This window comes from Micropterus salmoides, unplaced genomic scaffold (assembly GCF_014851395.1).
Source record: "Micropterus salmoides isolate LMB-PRFRI ecotype aquatic unplaced genomic scaffold, ASM1485139v1 Ms_hic_scaffold_14, whole genome shotgun sequence".
Lineage (NCBI taxonomy): Eukaryota > Metazoa > Chordata > Actinopteri > Centrarchiformes > Centrarchidae > Micropterus > Micropterus salmoides.
The window spans coordinates 18,651,254-18,672,264 of record NW_024040485.1 but is presented as its reverse complement, the minus strand read 5'-3'; the positions used below and the strand labels follow the sequence as shown (position 1 = coordinate 18,672,264).

General features: G+C 42.4%; 1 protein-coding gene across 1 annotated transcript in view; it reads right to left on the bottom strand.

Annotated features, from left to right (window-relative positions):
• The window catches only part of ece2a (endothelin converting enzyme 2a), a 92,171-nt gene that overhangs the window by 40,452 nt on the left and 30,708 nt on the right, over positions 1-21,011 (bottom strand). The window contains 1 exon segment of the mRNA XM_038719244.1: positions 7,453-7,736. Within this exon segment, the coding sequence (XP_038575172.1) occupies positions 7,453-7,736 (284 nt within the window).

Below are 21,011 nucleotides of genomic sequence, written 5' to 3'. Positions count from 1 at the left end.
AATAGGACTTGGAGCCCAATATTTACATGTACGCTAAAACAGTAATTCTAGATTTGAAGATATCCAATATATACCAGCCTTCATCTGGTTAAAAATTGTAGTTAAAAACAACAAAGTTCTAAAAAATGTATCATATAAATCTGGCTGGCTGGATAAAGAATAAATTTATGACAGCTTCTGGCAGACAACCACAACACAAGGGGATATGGATACTGTAGGTACACAACTCAACAAAATATAAAACATAGGCTGTAGGCAGGGGCGGACTGCTGCAGAATTCAGGTCGGGAATTTGACTCGACCCCAGGTCACCTTGTTCGCACAAACCACCAAATCGCTAATTTTTGCAGACTAACCTTTTTATATACAGTCTATGGCAGTCTGAGACTGCGGGCCTCTCCTCAGCCAAAGCTTGGGAAATGCCCCCCCCCCCATCTTTAATTTACCTGGTAAATTTCCTGTTCCCCATAAACCCCTGGTCTATGGGACAAACCCCATTTGCTGATGTAAAAGGTACCAAACCAGGTATAGTCTTTGCCATGTTCATCTACTGACTTTTGGGACTGATCATCAAAGTATCGTATGTGAACACTGCGTTTTCAAGACGAGGTCGGAGCTTCATCACGGTGCCCACCTGCTACCAAGTCATTTAATACCATGTTTACATGACCCCGGACTCACTGAGTCTGCCTGCGTTGCGGCTGCTGGAGGGGATCACAGCCATTCTAGTCTGTGTCACACTAGTTCTAGTTCTGTCACACCAGAAGCGCTGCAGTGCGTCCCAGAAGTGTCTCCCGTTCCGCTCTAGAGAGAAGCAACCAGTGTATTTTTGCGTGGCATCCGTCAAGCAGCACAGAGCAGATGAACCGGGCAGGAAGTCAGACATAAAACAGCGAGAATCCGATCAATTTTCAAAATAAAATACCCTGTACAGACTCCCGATCGTATATCAACAATACACAGTTAAAACAGACAAACAATCACCAAATCAACAAAATCTAAACATGTCAGCAAAATCAAACAGGCAAAACGCTGTTATTCTGAACTAATGAGGGCCACAGTGAAGAAGGAAGTAGAATCACAAAAGGACAAAAAACAAGTTATTAACGCTGGGCAGGCTGCACACTCTACTGTTGAGATGCTGAGGGGCTTCCAGTGGAAGTAGAAGCCGGTCAGAGGACAGAAGTAAACCGCGGTTCACGCGCTGCCTGTGTGAGTCCGGGGTGATAGGCTACGTAGCCTAAGTCCGCCCCTCAGACTTCCCATGATGCATAGCAGTGAAGGGAGTTTTGTTAAAATGTGCTAATAAGTTTGCCATTTGTTTGACATACAAATGTTACTTCATGATTGATGTATTTGTAAGCCCGCCCCTGGCTGTAGGCTTGGCTTCTATATATATATATATATATATATATATATATATATATAAAAATTTGAGATAGAAAAGGGAGAATGTGAAAAGCGAGAGAAGGAGAGAGACAATAAAGTAGATTGGTGTAATCCACTTTATCCTGGCACAAAAGGTTCAAACAGCAGTGAAAACATGCAGACATCAAGATGCAGACATAGGCAGAAAGAGATACATGCGCATACATGAGTGTACAATGTTATTTGAGCGCTACAAGAATATAATTCACAAACTCTGAGAAATACGACTAGAGCTTTTGTGTGTGTATGATTTGGTATGCCATCTATGCTGTGTGTGTCCTAAGATAAATGATCCCCTGGGGCCATCTTCCCGGCAGGCATCCAAGCTTCCCAGTAATGGACCAGAGAAGAACTCTCCACAGCAGGAGCCAGGGACAACCAATCAGTGTCAATGATTGTCTCTCACTCTCTGCATTCAGCCAGCTCAGGATGATATGACATCAGCCTCTCCACCATGATGGCTCAGTGGGTACACATGTTTTCCAATACATTAGTTGGGGATTCCTCTGGATTGTGGGGGTTGCATGATTATACCTCCACCTCCCCACACACGTTATCTACACTAAGTCTCAGTGGAAATGCTCTGCTTGGCTAAAATGTGCCTGAAACCAAACACAAAAATCCAACCAATGAACTGAGTCATGTACAAAACCTGCATTTCATTCAGAAAAGTAGTTAAATGTCATTTACACATTAAAGGATCAGAAAAATGTGCATCTAATCACTAAATATCTCACTTTGTAAATTCATTCACGTCTGTTCTCGCCTGTTTCCTGTGCATGTTTGTGTTTCTAAGCTCTCCCTTTACCTTGTATTACCTAGGCAAAAGAACAGTAGCGCAGCCACTGCTGCGGTTTGGCTGCATGCAATTAGTTACATACAGTAGGTATCACCTGAATAATGCAACATTACCAAGAAGAAAAAGAGAAGAGGAGAAGAAGGTGTCCCGTCACAGTCTCAGCTATCATAGGGAAACTTCTAGAAAGAAAAACAGGTAAATGACATGATGGTATAGTTTAAGTGATGCACTAGTACCTACTACTGCTACCGTGAAGCTCTTCAAATTCACTAAAGGTGCAGACAGACTGTGTGTTATCAACAATCTCACAAGTGTGCTGCATGTCACACTGTGTGAGATGGGCCTAATAAAGTCTTGGTCACAATCTGTGTCGGATGCAAGCAGAGACATATCACCCATCTAACCTCGCTCTGATGTTTTGAAAAAGCAGCAAAACCATAAACAACCTTTGGCCGTAAAGCTTGTACTTCTTTGTATAGAAGAAACTCAGAGGAAGAGAAGATAATAAAAGATTGTGAAGCCGGTGAAAACAGGTCAACATGTCACCAGTATTTTTTGTCTTATAGCGATGAGGATTAAAATTTCTTGCCACCACTATGAAGCTTTTGATGAAGGGCTTGATGGGCTTATGAAACCCTTTCAATAGTTTCTACACACACACACACACACACACACACACACACACACACTCTTAGTTGTTAAGTTATTTCTGAGATGAAGTGGTCTGCACAAAAGACACAGTTCTCTTCTTCACATTCAAATTCTCATTTTTTCTTCCATCTGTTGGTTAGATACTGACACTAAGGAGATTTATCAAACTTAAAATTCTTAAATTCTAGACCTAGCATTATCAACAATATCCACTTCAGTGTCCTTGAGCAAAAAAACAAAACAAAAAATGTCCGACTCCAGAGAGTTTTCTTCAGCTTACTCTGCACTTTGACTGCCAAGTGAAGGAGGAATCTCCATGTACATCCATAAAGTATCGTGTTAAAGGGATAGTTCAGGATTTTTGACGTGGGGCTACTTATCCATAGTCAGATCAGTGTATTGCCTGCAGTACGGCGGTCAGCACTTCCCCAGTTTGGAGAAGCAGAGAGTTATGTCACTATGGAAGCTAAGCAATGCGCTGCCGTGGACAGGATCAACTAAACATATTTTAGCCACCTAAAGAAGGCCCAGCGGGGGGGGAGGCAGTATCAGTTTATGTTTATGCTATATTTAGAATTCAGCACTTGCCGTCATACAGCCATTTCGTTTGAACTACATTTTCTCAACGGTAGAACTTCCGTATGACAATGCATAAGCGCAACTTGGCTGTGCGCTGGATTACGCCGCTGGAGCCCGACTTTAAAAACTGAACTATACCTTTAAACCACAGATTTACATTGACTACTTTAAACAGGACTAAAAGGTAGACAAGCCCCAACCTCTCTGAAAAAGCCCACAGACTAGTGTTTACCTCTTTAAACAGGACTAAAAGGTTAGCAATTAAAAGTGTTAGCCTGAGATGATATCCAACGAAGGACTCTCTATAGCAACAGTATGAGCGATTTACAGAGCATGTGAGGCTGTGAAATAAATTTCACACTTCAGTGCACTTCAGCCTCTACTGTGAGATTTTATTTGTGTTTGTGTGCATGTGTGTATGGCTGTCATCTTTTGTACAGTGATTCTATGTATAGTATGTGCATCCTTGATAGAGTTTTTTGGAGTTCTGATTTTTGCTGCATTTTCTGCTGCATTTGAACTGTTTTTCAGAGCAGATTTGTACCTTCCTATCTCAACATACTGAAACATGTACTTGAATGGTTTGTTATCATGCTGGCGTGAATAAGTCTTTTGATACAAGGTGGCATCGATTGTTGATTGTCACCAGTACATTTCTTAGTTTTTTACCTCAATGTGATTGCTGTTTTTAGGAAACACTATGAAAGCAAATTTTAGATGAAAGTGTGATCTACTCTTTTCCCTCCCCTCCCTGTTCCTCCCTCTTCCTCTCCTTTGCTACCTTCTTCTCATTGGTCTCACAGTGGTGCACTGCTCATTAGCTTTCTGTCAGTCTCGGTTTCTGTCTCCCACTCCTTCCTCTTTTTCCCCCTCTTCTTTTTCTCTTTCTCCTGTGCTGTCAAGCAGCTTCCTCTTTCCCTTCAATCCCTCCTTCCTTGCGTGTGAATTCAGTGAAAGATTCTTCAGGGATCTCCAACCTTTTCGCCATTCAGACCATTTTCCTGTTTCTTCAGAGCAGCTTCTTTCTTTCCTTCTCACCTTTCTTTTCTCTTATCTCTCTTCATTTGCCCCCCACCCCCCTTTTTTCTCATTTGTTTGGTAAGAAATGAAAGCAGGCTCTGAACCCGCCACCTACATTCCTGCAAAACACACACATACAAGCACATAAACTGGAATCGTGACTGCTGTACCCATACAAGCACACAGTGAGAGAGCAAAAATATACCAGCAAAGAGGACTATTGACTTCTCCGTGATTATACACACACACACACACACACACACACACACCAGTATTTACACATATAAAGATGCACAACGCTCAGAGTGCATCAGAAAGACAATATAAACACAATCACACATTACTGTCTCCACACAGCCCTGACCATAGAGCAGGTGAGAGAAACACAAGTGGAAATGAGGGGAAAAACGGAGAGAGAGGCAGAAGTGAGAAGAAGAGAATGTGTGAAAAGAAGCAGGTGATGACGAGGGAGAAGCCAGACTCTCTTACTGTAATGGCTTTCAAACAGGGGCTGCTTCATGAGTTCAGCTTCACTTCAAATCCTCCCATCTGTCCCCCAAAGACGCTAGCTGATCCTTCTTTAATACTTCCTTCTGCTAGAGGAAAACACCCAGGACACTTTCTACCTTTGCTTGTGTGTGTTGCTATTGTCAGACACTGCCCTTCAAGACTTGACCCATAGAGCCCAGTATAAGCAATTGTTTACTTGGGGTGATCAAAAGATCCTTCAAATACTTCAGACTGATAATATATTTTTTAATATCTTTCATCAATAATATTGACAGCTTGTATTACTGCATGGTGAAATAACACACAAAAAGAAAAGGTGTTTCTCGAGAAAAACTCTGTGTGTATCCTTGAGGCCTGAAAAACGTATACGTAAAGTATTTTAAATTGTGCTTTCCCTGTTTGCTTGCTTGCAGTCTTCTTCCTTTCCTTTGTTTGTGCATTTCTTTCCATGTTAACACCACACAACTATCCATCAGAGTGCAACCAGTAGCAGCATCTGTTTATCAAACTTTTTTTTAATCAATTAATTGAAGCATTTTTTTCCTACTTAATGCCAAATCCTAATCATCAGCATCTACACTATGCTGGTGGCCCACTGACATTTTCAGTGGAATATTCAACAAAAAAAAGGACCAAAATACTTTCATTTATGTAAATACAAAATATCTAGTAAAAAGTATTAAACAGCATTCTTTTATCGGTTTAAATTTGCTTTAACGTTAGTCGCCCTTAGTCCTCGCTACCTGCTTCCATTAAAATGACTCACACAATCTGACCTTTTCCACTCTTGCATTTACTGTAATAATATGTTAAGTCTGTATAGTGAGCCTAAACAATACCTGTAATTACAAACTAAACTTTGAATTATCACTCATTTAGCAGTGATCCAAATGCAGCAGTGAGTACATCATGAGTAATTCTTCTTCCATACAGAGCTCGGGAGTCACCTACTTCACTTGATAGCAGTGTTCTCTCATCTTAGCGTGTCAAGGTCAAGCGTGGCTAATAGCCAAAACACTGTCATTGACACAGTGGTGGTTAGCGCTGCAGCCAGCAGCTGAAGGACTCTCAACGTCATGTAAGTCAAATGATGGGCAGTGGAAATAGAGTGGAAATGTAAAGTGCCACCAATTTTACTGTCAGAGAGAAGTCATTTGCAGATAAACCCTTATTGTGGCAGAGCTCGTGGCTTGTACAATACTGACAGAGGACAGACCAATCTAGTTTATATTTAAAGTAGGCTTTTTGTTATATGTATCACTGCCATACAAGAAAATAAATGCAAGTCTTCCAAAAAGAAAAACATCTTCCAACTCCTGTAGTATAGAAGTGAACCAGGCTATGGATATTATTGAATCTTACTTATTAGGAGCTAAACTTTGTTTTTAACCAGAGAGACTGTCCCAAAAACGGTTTAGAAGAACTTCTGTATGTCTGGAGGGCATAGTAACAGAATCCATGTATGGTTTTTTTTGTTTATTTCGTTTCAAAACCGAATCGGAAAAAAAAAAAAAAAAAAAAAAACTTGTTTTTTTATTTAAAATCAAAATGGAAAAACAGATAAAAAGAAAACACTGACGTAAGGGTTTGTATTTACTTCTACTGCGCATAAAACCAGTTGGGAAAAACGCTTTTTAAACCTTATTTTGGTGCAAAATCATTTGTTAGATTTTAATGGTGATTCTATTCATGTAGTTTTTATGTCCTAGTGACCAGTAAAACTGCAGTTCTGGCTCTCTCCCCATTTATTCAGATAGGAGCCTGGTCTTGTTAGTCCGAAATAGCTGCCCGGAGGCGTTACCAAGATGGCTGCCGAGTGGCATGACTTGTCTATAAGGACTTTGCTTATACTCACCTACAGACGTTGGAACCTGAACAAAAACTGGGTCAAATTAACTGCAGGTTCTTTAGGAATTGGGCCTTGTTTTCTTAGGGTTCCAACTGGCTCAGACCCATCCATATAAACCAAGTCACAGACCTGAATCTGAATGGACTTTCGTTTGTCAGCATCCTTTTACTACAGTGGTTTTAGTACCACATGCAGTGTCCATGTCAGCGAAGAAACGTGTGTCGCACACAGCCATTTTGGCCTGTTGTTTCGGTGGTTTGAGGCTCCCTATAATTGCTCTTTTGTTTAGTTAAAACTTTCGAGATTTCTAATGCTTTAATGGGGGTGGCAACCTGCATGTTTGATTAGGCCACTTGTTGAACAGCCTGCATAGTTTTAAGTTAAAGATTTTGTACTCCGCTTTGTTCACACTTCTGTGACACAGCGGAGCTATAAAGGTGCCATTTTTGCCACCTTTGTTTCAGTGCGTAAACACATTGAACGCAGAACAGAACAGAGATGCAAGTATGCTTAGGCTAAAAATCCCAGAGTCTAGAGCCACAATTTCCAATAAAACTCAGGATCTCAATTCAACAAATATTCAAGCCTTGTGAGGATTCACTGATTTTTAACAATACCTCTGCGAGTGCCTTGTGAATGAAACAGGCGGTCTGATGGGACACCTCCCATGGTGACTTCTCTTCCACCATGATGGAGTCCAGCGTGGCTTTCTCTAGGATGACATCGAAAGACGCATCAGGGAAGGAGAGCTGGCTGACGTCCATCTGGTGCCAGGTCATACCCGGGCAGTCGCTGTACCTGGCACTCATTGTACTGATGCACACTGAGGAGTAGTCCATGTTGGTGATGGAGTGGTAGCCGGCACTGTACATGTCGCCACTCATACTGCTATTTCCACAACCTGAAGGAAAAGAGAGGAGAGAAAAAACCATGTTGGGAGAGGAAATAGGCCCTGAAAGGAAGAAATATTGGAGGAAGAACTAAGAGGGAGAGACTGAAACCAAGATGTCTCTGATGACTCAAATCCCCAATACGTTTTTCATGTATGAGTAAATGATGATGCGATCAATATAGCAACAATACCAAGTTCCCATCATGACAACAAAGACTGCTGTGACTGGGACCACCTCTCCTGTGATTGATGAGACAAAAAAAGAAGCACACACACACACACACACACACACACACACACAGTCTCTCTATTTGTTCAAGTGGCTGTACAATCATGAGCACAAACTGTGATGGAAACTTCCCACTCCAGAGGACAATATGGGGCTCATATAAAGCGTGTTCAGGGGGGGCAGCCTATTTAGACATGACCACGGACCGCACAAAATCCATCACAAGCAACAAGGTCTCAATTTTGAATTGAATGAAAGCTAAAGGTGGGAAATAAAAAGAGGACAAAAGAAAAGTTGAGATAGCCTCTCATGTGGCAAGACAAGATGAAAATAATCTATTGAATGTTGCATCTCACCTTTTGGATCAGATGACTCATAGATCGTGTTGATAGAGGAGGAGTGGGTGGAGCTGACAGGCAAAAGAAAATAAGCGAAGGAAGCAGTAGGAGGAGAACATGCGAGAGACATGGACGCTATCTTAATGTACTTGTTTTGTTTCGGTAAAGGTGAAGGTCATATTTGTTAACCCTTGGAAAGGCCCATTTTCACTTATTAAAGCTGCAATAGGCAACAAACGAACCTACAACGGAAATCCTTTGGTGTCTCTCTGCTGCTCGCATCACTCTGCTAAGCCCCTCCCAACAAACCCACAAGTTAGTACGGCAGCAGAAGGAGCCATTTGCCCTGTGAAACTTCATCCCTTGTAGGGCTCGTTCTCCATGGCGAAAGCCTTGCCAAGAGTTGCATGCAGCAACTCCTCTTCCTAAAGATCCTGCTCCAGCCCTCAACGGCACACAGCAGAGTACACAAGTCTTCAGAGGAAGCTGCCACGCCATGTAACAGCAGAATGAGAGGCTAATAAACCACTGCCTCAGTTTAAAAGTTATTAACCACTGTTTGTTCATAATGCCTCTTTGCCACTTGTCAATACCAGCAGTATGGCATTGAACATAATGAGCACGAAGCTCACACACTGTTGTTTGCAAAGGGGGGGGTACGAAGTGTTTTCATTGCAGGTGGGGCTGTGACTTCCAGCAGCACGTTGGCATTGACACCTCAGCTGCAAACGTGTGGCTGGCGCTTGTTAACACCTTACTGCTTCTACTAATTACCAGCCTCCAAAAGCACCATGAGTGTGTGCGCAAGCGCGTGAGACTGATCCAGTTAGCAGCCTCACATGCTAAACAACACATTTGTAACCCATTTCGGTGTGTGAAGTACATGTAGAAACCTTATGTTGTACACTCATAGTAGGCATCACATATATACATACATGGACAACTGAAAGGCAGCAGATGAGAGATAGAACTATGAAAAGTGACAAGGAGAGAAGCAACACCAGTCACAGATCGATTAAAACATTGTACGGCAAGAGGACTCCACCAGTGATAGTGTTAGCTGCTTATGCATGCAAATGTTTGTGTATGTGTGTGTGTTCCAGACATCAGAGGGTTGGCACTGTGCCGTGCCATCTCCTGATGGCTCTCCCCGTGACGTTGGCTTCAAAACAAGGGAGGAAATATCTCAGCGCTGTTTGTCACACTCAAATAGTTGAACGCTTTTTTTATGTATGGCTGGAATATGAGAGAATATGTCAGGGTTGAATTACACAGGCTCAACAGGTTATTTTAGATAACTTTAATCTTCTTTTACGTGTGCCAAAAGTGAGCAACAGCTTTGGAAAATTCACTTTACATGGAGGAGGGGCAACCTGACAAACATGACTTATAGGAACACTAACGATTATTTCCATCTCAAAACAGATCAGAATCACCACATAAATGGTGGCTCGGGGGGGTTAAATTCCCCTTGCACTGCCCTCTCAAATCCCCAAGCATGCCAGACATTGTTTCCAAAGGGTTCCCCCCGCTGACACAGCTATGTGTGTGCATGCATTTTCTTTTTCCATGCACTCCGCTCTGAGGAATGGGTGTTACATGACAGCTGATTCTTGGGGGTTGTCACGACAATTATAGTTGCCAGGCTGTCATCAAGAACACTACTCTCATTCTGAGTCTGTGACATCAGCTGGTGCCCCCCGCAACCTTTAACCTTTATACACACACACACACACATACACACACAGCAAAAGAGATCTGTCTGACAGGTTGTCAGTCTGTGTGCATGTGTGGGGAAATCCTAGAGTGTTATGTATGGAGTGTGTTTATGTGACAAAGGTTTATTCAGGATACCAGTCTGGAGCCTGAAGTCTGTCTTTCCTCCAGCTGGAAACGAGGAAGCTTAAAACCTCCTGACAGCCAGAGAGTGCATCCTAACTGGATTATCCAGAGAGGCAGACTAAAGTTAGAGGTGTCATATCACCTTGTTCTGTGTGTGTGCATGTGTGTGTGTGATGGAAAATCTGAGTCCCGGTCTTAAAAGGTATCATACCACTCATAGCAAATTGTCAAAAACAAACTGTGGTGAACATTCGTCATCTGCTTGTGACATGAGCAAACTGCTTGTTAGTTCACGCATTTGTTAGGCATGTTTGCCTCTATGGGTCCATTTAAACAGGAAATTCTGCACTAATAAGTTTTGTTTTTTTAATAATAGAAGTAAACCCACTGGTAGTGCAGAGAGAAATGCTGGCCAAACATGGAGATGGTTCTTTCCTGCAGGCTCAGAGATGCTCGATCAAACAATGGTATCAGGTTGCATGACTGACCTGACAAACCCTTTGATATTCAAGAAAAAGCTTAACATGCGACTCTCACACAGCTGTGGAGATGCACCACAGGAAATGAAACATCTGAAGTAATCCTCTGGAATAACACAGCATTCCTCTGCTGCTCGCACAAAGTTTGGCTTACCAAACATCAGGATAGATCAGGACAACGGGATAAGCAAGTACAAAGTATTTTCCTAAATGACACTGATAAAATACACCAAACTGAAGAGTTAAGCTAGTTCATCCTTCAATCTATACCGCCCATGTCATAAAAAGATGAATATAGAAATAAGGATACTGCCAATAGCAGAACTCCTATAAGAAAACCTGAGTTATTTTACTGTAATTTTCCACAAGGAAAAACCCCATTCAACACCTTGCTACAGTAAGTCATCAAACTGGCAGTCTATGTGGGTGCTCACCTCAGTTATAGCACAAGCGTAGAGGATGGTGTTACAGGAGTATGCAATGGTAAATGTAAACTCAGAGCTGAACTGTAATGATGACATAAGCTTGTTTTCTATCTAGAAAGTGCTGCTCCGTCAGAGCATTAGCATTAATACTTTGTTCAAAAATGTGTCCAAATTTAAGCAATCACATCCTAATTTGGAACACAACCCCAGCTCATCCTCACACCAAAACTCTCAGCTAAGATTAACGATTCCTTTTTAGTATTTTATTAGTTAGTCAAGCTCCTTGACTATTACTCAACACGAACTGTTGGAGATTTGACCTTTGGGCTATCAGATGACCTCCCTCCATATAAACAGCGACTTTCCAGAGTCCATCTATGGTCAGGAGGGGTGGTGGGTGGGGAACCCCTGCGAGGGAGCCAGCGGTGTGAAATATCAAAGCTGCTATCTCTAGGAGAAAATCGCAGCAGTGGAAACTCCATGATGTCAGAGGCATGCAGGCTATTCATTCACATCCCAGATTGGTTTAGACACATTAAGGATGGGGACTGTGGCCAGTGCTGATGAAAGGTGACGTTCACATGTGCTCTAGAAACAACACTGATCCCCCACCACCCCTGTACACCCTGCAGGCTCTGGACAAGACCGAGGTAAACTAATGCCACAGTGACGCTTTGCAAAGTTCAGCTGCAACTACTGTAAATGTCAACATATGAAATGTGCCCGAGTGGAGTGTTAGTGTGTGACTGTGTGTGTGCATGCACATTTATCATGTGGCTGTATGTTAAGTGCATGCCTTGCACCTGGGCTTGTTTTGTAAATTTGTGGGTGTGGTGTGTTATCTGTCAAAAAGAAAATCAGACATTTAGAAAGATTACTTATATTTAACCAATTTAAACAAAAATAAAGACCCAGATGTGAAGCTAATGTTAGTGCAGTTTGTGTGATTAAGTTTGACTTTGACTGATCATGTTAGGTCACAAGAAGCCTGCACACGTGTCTGTGTTTGTGTGCGTGCACCATGACAATAATGATAGCAGACAGTGTGACACTGGGCCTTGTTTTAACCAATTATCTCTTGTTATCTTTTCTCAGTTAAGTTCCACTGTTGCACACAAACATGTCTTTAATTTATTTGACCTATATGGAGTAGTAGTTTAAGCTGTTCCGAACGGCCACACTTGAAGGCGGGGTTTTAGAGAAAGAGGTGACATGCGATTAACTGCAGAAGTGGAGATAACTTGCTGACAGTCTGACCTTGAAAGCATCCATGGTGTTGCACTCATTTGCATCCACGAACAGTGACAGGAGAATGGAAAAAACTAAAAAGCTTGAGAAATGAGCGTGCTTGCTTTGCGAAGCGTACTGACCCCTTTATTAAGCCGTCTTAAAAAATTCAGCTGAGTTTCTGATTAAAAATGCACTATTTTCAAGAGTTGTGCTGACTGTAACAGCCTCACAGCATGTTCAGCCTCACGCTGAGACAGATGAATGAGAATGTAGAATATTTAGGCAAGAAGGAGGGGAGAGGTAGAGGTGGAAAGAATGGGGAAAGATAAGACACCAGAAGAGGAGAGGGGAGACACAAGGAGTAAAGCAAAGCAAAAGAGGTCAAAATAAAATTGAGAGAAACAAAACAGAAGAAACTTTTCTGTCACTAAGAAAGCATGACAGAAAAAAAAAGAATGAAAGGTTGAAAACTATCAAAGCAAGAATAGGGCAATAAAATGGGTAGATGTGGGAGAAAAGGAGAGAGGGGATGAGCGAAGGAGAGGAAGCAGATGATACCACTGGATGAACTACCCAGCCTCGTCGCCATGGAGCTGAGAATCTCGCACTCGATTTACACCAAACCCCTTTCTCCTCGTCCCAGTGTGTGCTTGCACATACACCAGCTATTTTAATACACACGGCTGTGTGTTTCAATGTGTGTGTGTGTTTTAGTACTCTGCACAAGCTGATCTGAATGCAACCTCATCTTTGCATCTACACCAGATATAGATAGTCTTTATTTCCACGATTTTCAAGCAGTTTCAGATGCTCCGGAGACGTTGCATCAGAGGCGAGGCCATATGAAATTCTCTCAAAAGCTTGGCTCTTCCGGCAAGTTCTCCGCGAAAGTCTGCTCTTCCCTCCACTCACAAAAGCAACCTCGGTTACGCAACCGGGTATATGAGATAATTAGTGACTGAATAATTAAGCTTGTGCCCATAACAGTGTGACTATTTGATGGAGTGTGTGTGTGTGTGTGTGTGTGTGTGTGTGTGTGTGTGTGTGTGTGTGTGTGTGTGTGTGTGTGTGTGTGTGTGTGTGTGTGTGTGTGTGTGTGTGAGAGAGAGAGAGAGAGTGATGGAGGACTTTTGGAAGGACTCCATTGTATGAATGTGCCTCTCTACTGTGGCATGGAGCCTAAAGCTTCTCTCAGATCCAAAACACCAACAGGCACCAGAAACGGAGGCTTAGTAAATGGCAAAAAGAGGAGAGAGCAATCTTTTCTCTCTTTTTAGCCAGAACGAACAGTTATTGAAAAGCAACCCACCTACATCACTTTATTACTATTTATGCCTTGTCACCTTCCCTGCTAGAATTCGTACAATACCAGCATTTGCTGCACATTCAAATTCTGAAAACTGGAATCCGGAGTGCTATGCACTTCACTCTCTCAAGTGCGGAAGCTGCAGCAGTACTGCATTTAAAGCCCTCTCTGTCCTAAGAGGGGTCAAGCAACAGCCAAAAAATAGGCTGTGCTGTGTTGATGAAGTCTGGAGATCAAGAACGACGGCTAAAGCGCTCACATGAAAGGTGGGCAGCTGTCAGACAACGTGGGTGAGACGAGAGCAACAGGGGTGAGTAAGAGTTGGAGTCAAAGAGAGAGAGAGAGACAGACGAACAGAGAGAGCATGTGGTAGAAAGCACTGGTGATGCAATTTGATCTGCCCTGTGTAAGTGGGGGACGGACGCACGCACACGCATTCACCCCCCCCCGCAACTGTCTCCAAGGATGATGTTCTGGCCTGTTGTACTTCCAGAAACAACAACAACTAATGATCCTCCCTTAAAATAATAAACAACAGTACAGAGAAGCAAGTAGATCGGTATCTACGATGACAACTAAGTCTAGTAGCTATTGTGTCTGCCTCGCTCTCCCTCACAGTTTCCATCCCACAAGTGGCTCCACAAAACTCATTAGATCCATCAACACCCCACGCAGCATATCAAAGTACAATCCCATCACATCATGACATTGTCAGAAATACAGACTGGTGACAAATTAAAATCTCTGGATCTCTACTGCAGGGATGAACACCATTCTTCCAAAATAAATTTATTCCTTCATTTGGTGTTGGTGATGATTGTCGGTCTATAATCTCCCATAGGTGTTCAACGGGGTTATGATCTGGTGACCGCATATACCACAACATACAGTATGAATCACATCATTTTCACTCAACTCATTAAACATTTCACATCCCTCACAGAGTTGCGGAGTGGAAGAGGACACTGATTCTGGAAGTGTTTTGCCTACTGTTAAGTTGCTACGTCAGTCGGGTTAAGACTGAAATATCTCAACAATTACTGGATTCATTGCCATGAAAAGGTCATCAGACATTCATGGTGCCCTCAAGATGACATGAAATATCACCCGTCATCAAAACTATTACCACCAGCCACAGCTTTTCTTTTCTAATAAGCAAATGTCAGTATGCTATGTGGTGTACTCAGGCCTTATCCCTGATCAGCATATTAGCATTGTCATTGTGAGCATGTTAGCATGTAGGTGTTAGCATTTAGCTGAAAGTGCCGCCTCACAGAGCTGCTAGCATGGCTATAGACCCTTAGCATTGTTATTTTAATATATATCTCAGATACTGTAATGATATTTATGTTATGTTTCTTAGTTATTACCCAAAACAGACCCAGAATCTGAAAGTTAATTACTACAGTACTACATGATACATACTATCAGTTGTCTAAAAAGTGTAATCTTGTAGTTTTTACTAACAGAATGTGAGTAAGTTGGAGTTTCTCACCAAAACGCCCCTTGGGATTTGTAGTTAAGTTCTTTACTTGTGTTTAAGTATGCAGGCTTATAACTTTGACTTTTTAATTAAAGATACAGGTATTTTCTAACACAGTTGCTCATTGTTTGTACTAATGATTCAACCGCTACCAGTCACTTAACATTATCTATTTGGGAAATTAATGGGACACTTTTTAACATCCTTCTCCATCTATTTATTCAGGTTTTTCCTTTAAATTGTCTCCTGTCTGTGAGTCTGTAGCTTAATTACAGTCTCTTACAGTTTGGCTGAACACCAACACATTACCAAGCTTTCACCGTGCCACAGCTGTCATATTGAAAATCACCAGCACTGTGCTCACACCACAGGCTCTGATCACAGTTGTTCACAATAGGCTAGTATACCAACTGTATGATACATTTGGCACATGAAATAAAATAATTATGAAAATAAACTGGTATTTCTCCCCAAAAGCAGATGCAATATACCAGCTCTCTGAATTAGTTTCAATATTTAGAGTGTGCCGTCTTATTACCGCAGTGGAAATATCCATATCATCACAGCCTTTGTCAGGTCATACTACCTACACGAGTTACAGTGAACTGGGGTAGCTTGTCCATGTCTGTCTGTTTGCACAGTTGTGTTAACAGCTGCGTCTGTCAACAGCTTTCCCCTCTAACTCCCCTTGATATTCATTATTGCCCCGCTGAGTCAGTTGCAGAGGTACCAATATTTATTTTTCCATCAGGCTTTTCTAACAAGAAAGTATGTGCTTTCGTGTGTGTGTGTGTGTGTGTGTGTATATAATCACTGACTGGCAGTGTTTTAATCTTTCAGTCAGTCAGACGAGAGGAAACAGAAAGGAAGGTCATGATTCAGCAAGAAACTGCGGGCATGTTAGTGTGTGTGTGCGCGCGTGCGCGATCAAGTTCACAGGAATCATTTCTCGGCTCCCTTTAATCTGTGATTAATCCACCTTTAGCTGTGCTCTATACATACATACATACATACTGTAGACAAACTACTACATGTATCTAACTGCATACAGCTCTAGTTTATTCCACTCCCCGATTAACATTCTGTATGAAACTATAAGATGGAAGACACACCGAGACATCACTTTTACTGAAAGGCTCTTCCTTCTCACTGCATGCAATGAGGATTCAGCGCAGAGTACCTCAGCAGGAAAACACAGCACAGTATAACTGTTATACAGAGACAAGCTGACAAAGATTATTCGTAGCATCATAGCATCTATCTTGTGCTAATTGTAATGAGAGATTTCATTACAATTAGCACAAGATAGATGCTACGATGACATTGAAAAATGCCTGAAAAATGCGTCTCAGCCGTTTCTTCTAAATATGTGTGGTAAGATTTAAATGAGGCCAAAACTAAAAAATCTCAGTGTCCCAGTAAGTGTAATGTTGGTGGATAGTCTGACACATGCTGTGAACAAGAACACAAATAAACACACAAGCACACACGCATCATTGTGTAGAGGGGGAATAGAAGGTAACAGCAGTATAGGCATTTTCAATTAACCACCTGCCAAGACCACGTCTGTGACAAAATGAAATGGCTGAAACAGCACAGGTATTCGAGTTTCAAACACGCACACACACCCGCACAGACTCAGACTTGACTGGTTAATTTTCTGCCTGGTGCGCATGGGGGTTTGTCTGTTCAAGGCGCTTGTGTCTATATGTAAATGGCCTTATTGCCTGACCTTGGTGTGATTATGCAGTACGGATCACGTTTTACAGACGAGGACCGGCCCAGTATGGGAGCTTTAGGGCTGACCAAGCATATATTGATCCCTACTGGAGGAAATGGCATGGCTCTCTGCAGTGTAGTGTCTGCATAGTCTAATCTGAATCAGTGGTCTGAATCAGACATGTTGCTAGAAATTCGCTCTGAGATGTATATGTGCTGCACATTATGAATAAATTGCTTTGCTAACTGATCACAAAATATGGGGTGGCTGTGGCTCAGGAGGTAGAGCGGGTTGGCCGTTAATCGGAAGGTCGGCGGTTCAATCCCTAGCTCCCCCTGGTTGCGTGTCGAACTGTCCTTGGGCAAGATACTGAACGACACTGAATTGCCCCTGAGTGAGTGTGAATGTTAGTTTCCGTTTGAGCACTTAGGCTCAGTGTATGAATGTGTGTGACTGGTGAATGCAGATGTAGTGTAAAAGCGCTTTGAGTGGTCGAAAAGACTAGAAAGGCGCTATACAAGTACGGAGCATTTACAAATACAGGTTTACAATACAATAAGGAGACGTTTAGGGCTGAATGATTGAAGTAAATATCTAATTGTGACATCTGTACCAAGCGTAATCGCATGAGAAAATTAATTAAAAGCCTAATTAAAAATCACACTCTCACCAAGGATATGAGCCGTAAGCCCGAATCCAAACTTCGAAATGTCCTTTCACACTGCGTTCATGCATTCCCACAATCGGGGGAGGTATGAAGTGGCTAGGCTCTTGGTCGACCTACAGTTGAATACCGAACTTCTAATAGGGAGACCAGTCAGTTTTAACTGTGGAAAACATTTTATACTAAAATTTTAACTGCAAACTCCATTAAACACTACCTTTCTCATTTATAGTGTGGCAGTGCATATTGATAGACTATCTGTTGCAGCTACATAAACCGGCTAAACCTGTTGTCTGCTTTTGTATCAAAATGGTGCAGGTGTTGACAATTTATAACATAAAGACACATGTTTATCATAATGACTGTCAATACACTAGGTGGAACTAGCACTTCAGAACAGAACTGTAGCCTTGTGGCAATTTCACACTGCTCTAAATTGAATTAAAAAATAAAAATAAAAATGTGTAGAGTTGCATCAATCCTTTCAAATTTGTAGACTTTCTGGGTGTGCTTCCAACAGGTGCTCCAAAATAGTCACAGTAGTTTGTACTGAAATGACGCGGTTTGCAGTCTGCATTTGGGCCACCAGTGAGCAGCTGACAGCAGTGAAGTTGCTAATGAAGAGTGAGTCAGCGTCTGAGACAGGCTGGTGGATGAAGATGGTGATTAATTCTGCATGCTTCATCCCCTCCTCTGGTCTGCTGCTACAATATGCTGATGCCTCATTGCTACTCTCCATCGCTCTCTGACAGACACACACACACTTTGATTCATCCAGTCTCCCAGCTGCTTGTCTGATACGTCGTAAGGAAACTTATTTATCTTTGATTCAGTTCTGTCTTCACTTCTTTCAGTCATCTGCATAAGCCAGTGCACACTAGAGGACGGATACAGGACGGTTGTGTTGCATCATCTGCTGCACTAGTGACAGAGAATTGGACCGGACTGGACTGTGCAGCATGAGATACACACACCGAAACACACACAATAGTCTGTTCTCACTGAATCATGACCACTTCCTGTTTGGCAGGAACTGGGTGTTCTTTGTATATGTATGAGAAAAGCCAGAAAGAAGTAGAGGATGTGAGAAGTCACACTGTGTGTGTGAGACACAGAAGTTATGATTTTCAGTGTCTCCCAACAGGCTCCCTTTTAACACATCCAATCTCCACCTTTTGAAATAAAAGGCCTGTGACCTTTCACTGGTGCTTCCTGCAACTGCTCAAGAGTCAGGCTAACACTGTGATGTCAGTCATTCAGCCAAGAGGAAGTACTTATATGGTCATGGAAACAGGAACCGCAAGAGGAGCTGTGAATGTCACTGTAGTGATATCTGTGTTGTTCTGAGGCTACCTGCAGTGTGAGGAGGACTGCTGAGACTCTCAACAGCTCTTCTTTTCCAGACTGCAGGGGACTGAGAGAGAGAGAGTTATGAATGACGTTCAATTTGGTGGAAACTGGGGAGCGAGGGATGTGAATGACTAGGGCTATGAATGAGGACACGAGTGGGGGAATTTAGTGGGTGGGTAGAAAGAGAGTGAAAGGGAAGAGATGTGGAGGAAGAGCAGGCTGAAACAGACAAGTGTGAAAAGCAGTAATTGGCAAGTGCGACGATAAACAGGGGAGAAGTGGAAGCTGGAGGTATGACGTATTCAACTCTCTTCTTCTGCCTTCTCTATTAGGCATCTCTGCTGCAGCATATATTCCAAATGCATACTTGATGAGAGAGCCAGCACAGGTCCCAAGTCAAAACAAACAGCACACACAAACACACACAAAACAGCAGGTTACAAGAGGGGTTCCACTGTTTACATATACACACACACACATCTATATTATATATATTATATATATATATATATATATATATATATATATATATATATATATATATATATATTATATATATATATATATATATATATATATATATATGTGTGTGTGTGTGTGTGTGTATACATATATATACATATACATATATACACATATATATACATACACATATATATACATATACATACATATATATACATACACATACATATATAACATACACATATATATATACACATATAACTCAGCAAAAAAGAAACGTCCTCTGACTTTCAACTGTTTTTCTTTCAGTAAACTTAATGTGTGTAAATATTTGTATGAACACTAAAAGAGTCAACACCATAAGACATAAACGAAAAATGTTTCACAGACATGTGACTAACAGAAAGAGAATAATCTGTCCCTGAATGAAGGGAGGCTCAAAATCAAAAGTGCCAGTCAGTATCTGGTGTGGCCACCAGCTGCTTGAAGTACTGCAGTGCATCTCCTCCTCATGGACTGGACCAGATTTGTCAGTTCTTGCTGTGAGATGTTACCCCACTCTTCCACCAAGGCACTTGCAAGTTCCTGGACATTTCTGGGGGGAATGGCCCTAGCCCTCACCCTGCGATCCAACAGGTCCCAGACGTGCTCAATGGGATTGAGATCCGGGCTCTTCGCTGGCCATGGCAGAACACTGACATTGCTGTCATGCAGAAACTCACGCACAGAACGAGCAGTATGGCTGGTGGCATTGTCCTGCTGGAGGATCATCTCCGGATGAGCATGCATAAAGGGTACCACATGAGGGAGGAGGATGTCTTCCCTGTACCGCAAGGCATTGAGATTGCCTGCAATGACAACAAGCTCAGTCCGATGGTGATGTGATATACCGCCCCAGACCATGACGGACCCCCCACCTCCAAATCGATCCCGCTCCAGAGTACAGGCCTCGGTGTAACGCTCATTCCTTCGACGATAAACACGAATCCGTCCATCACCCCTGGTGAGACAAAACCGTGACTCATCAGTGAAGAGCACTTTTTGCCATTCCTGTCTGGTCCAGCGAAGGTGGGTTTGTGCCCATAGGCGGCGTTGGTGCTGGTGATGTCTGGTAAGGACCTGCCTTACAACAGGCCTACAAGCCCTCAGTCCAGCCTCTCTCAGCCTATTGCGGACAGTCTGAGCACTGATGGAGGGATTGTGTGTTCCTGGTGTGACTCGGGCAGTTGTTGTGGCCATCCTGTACCTGTCACGCAGGTGTGATATTCGGATATACCGATCCTGTGCAGGTGTTGTTACACGTGGTCTTCCACTGCGAGGATGATCAGCTGTCCTTCCTGTCTCCCTGTAGCGCTGTCGTAGGCGTCTCACAGTGCGGACATGGCAATTTATTGCCCTGGCCACATCAGCAGTCCTCATGCTTCCCTGCAGCATGCCTAATGCACGTTCACGCAGATGAGCAGGGACCCTGGGCATCTTTCTTTGGGTGTTTTCACAGTCGGTAGACAAGTCTCTTTAGTGTCCTGCGTTTTTAGAACTGTGACCTTAAGTGCCTACTCTCTGTAAGCTGTTAAGGTCTTAATGACCATTCCACAGGTGCATGTTAATTAATTGATTATGGTAAATTGAACATGCATGGAAACATTGTTTAAACCCTTTACAATGAAGATCTGTAAAGTTGTTTGGATTTTTATAACATTATTGTTGAAATACACAGTCCTGAAAAAGGGACGTTTCTTTTTTTGCTGAGTTA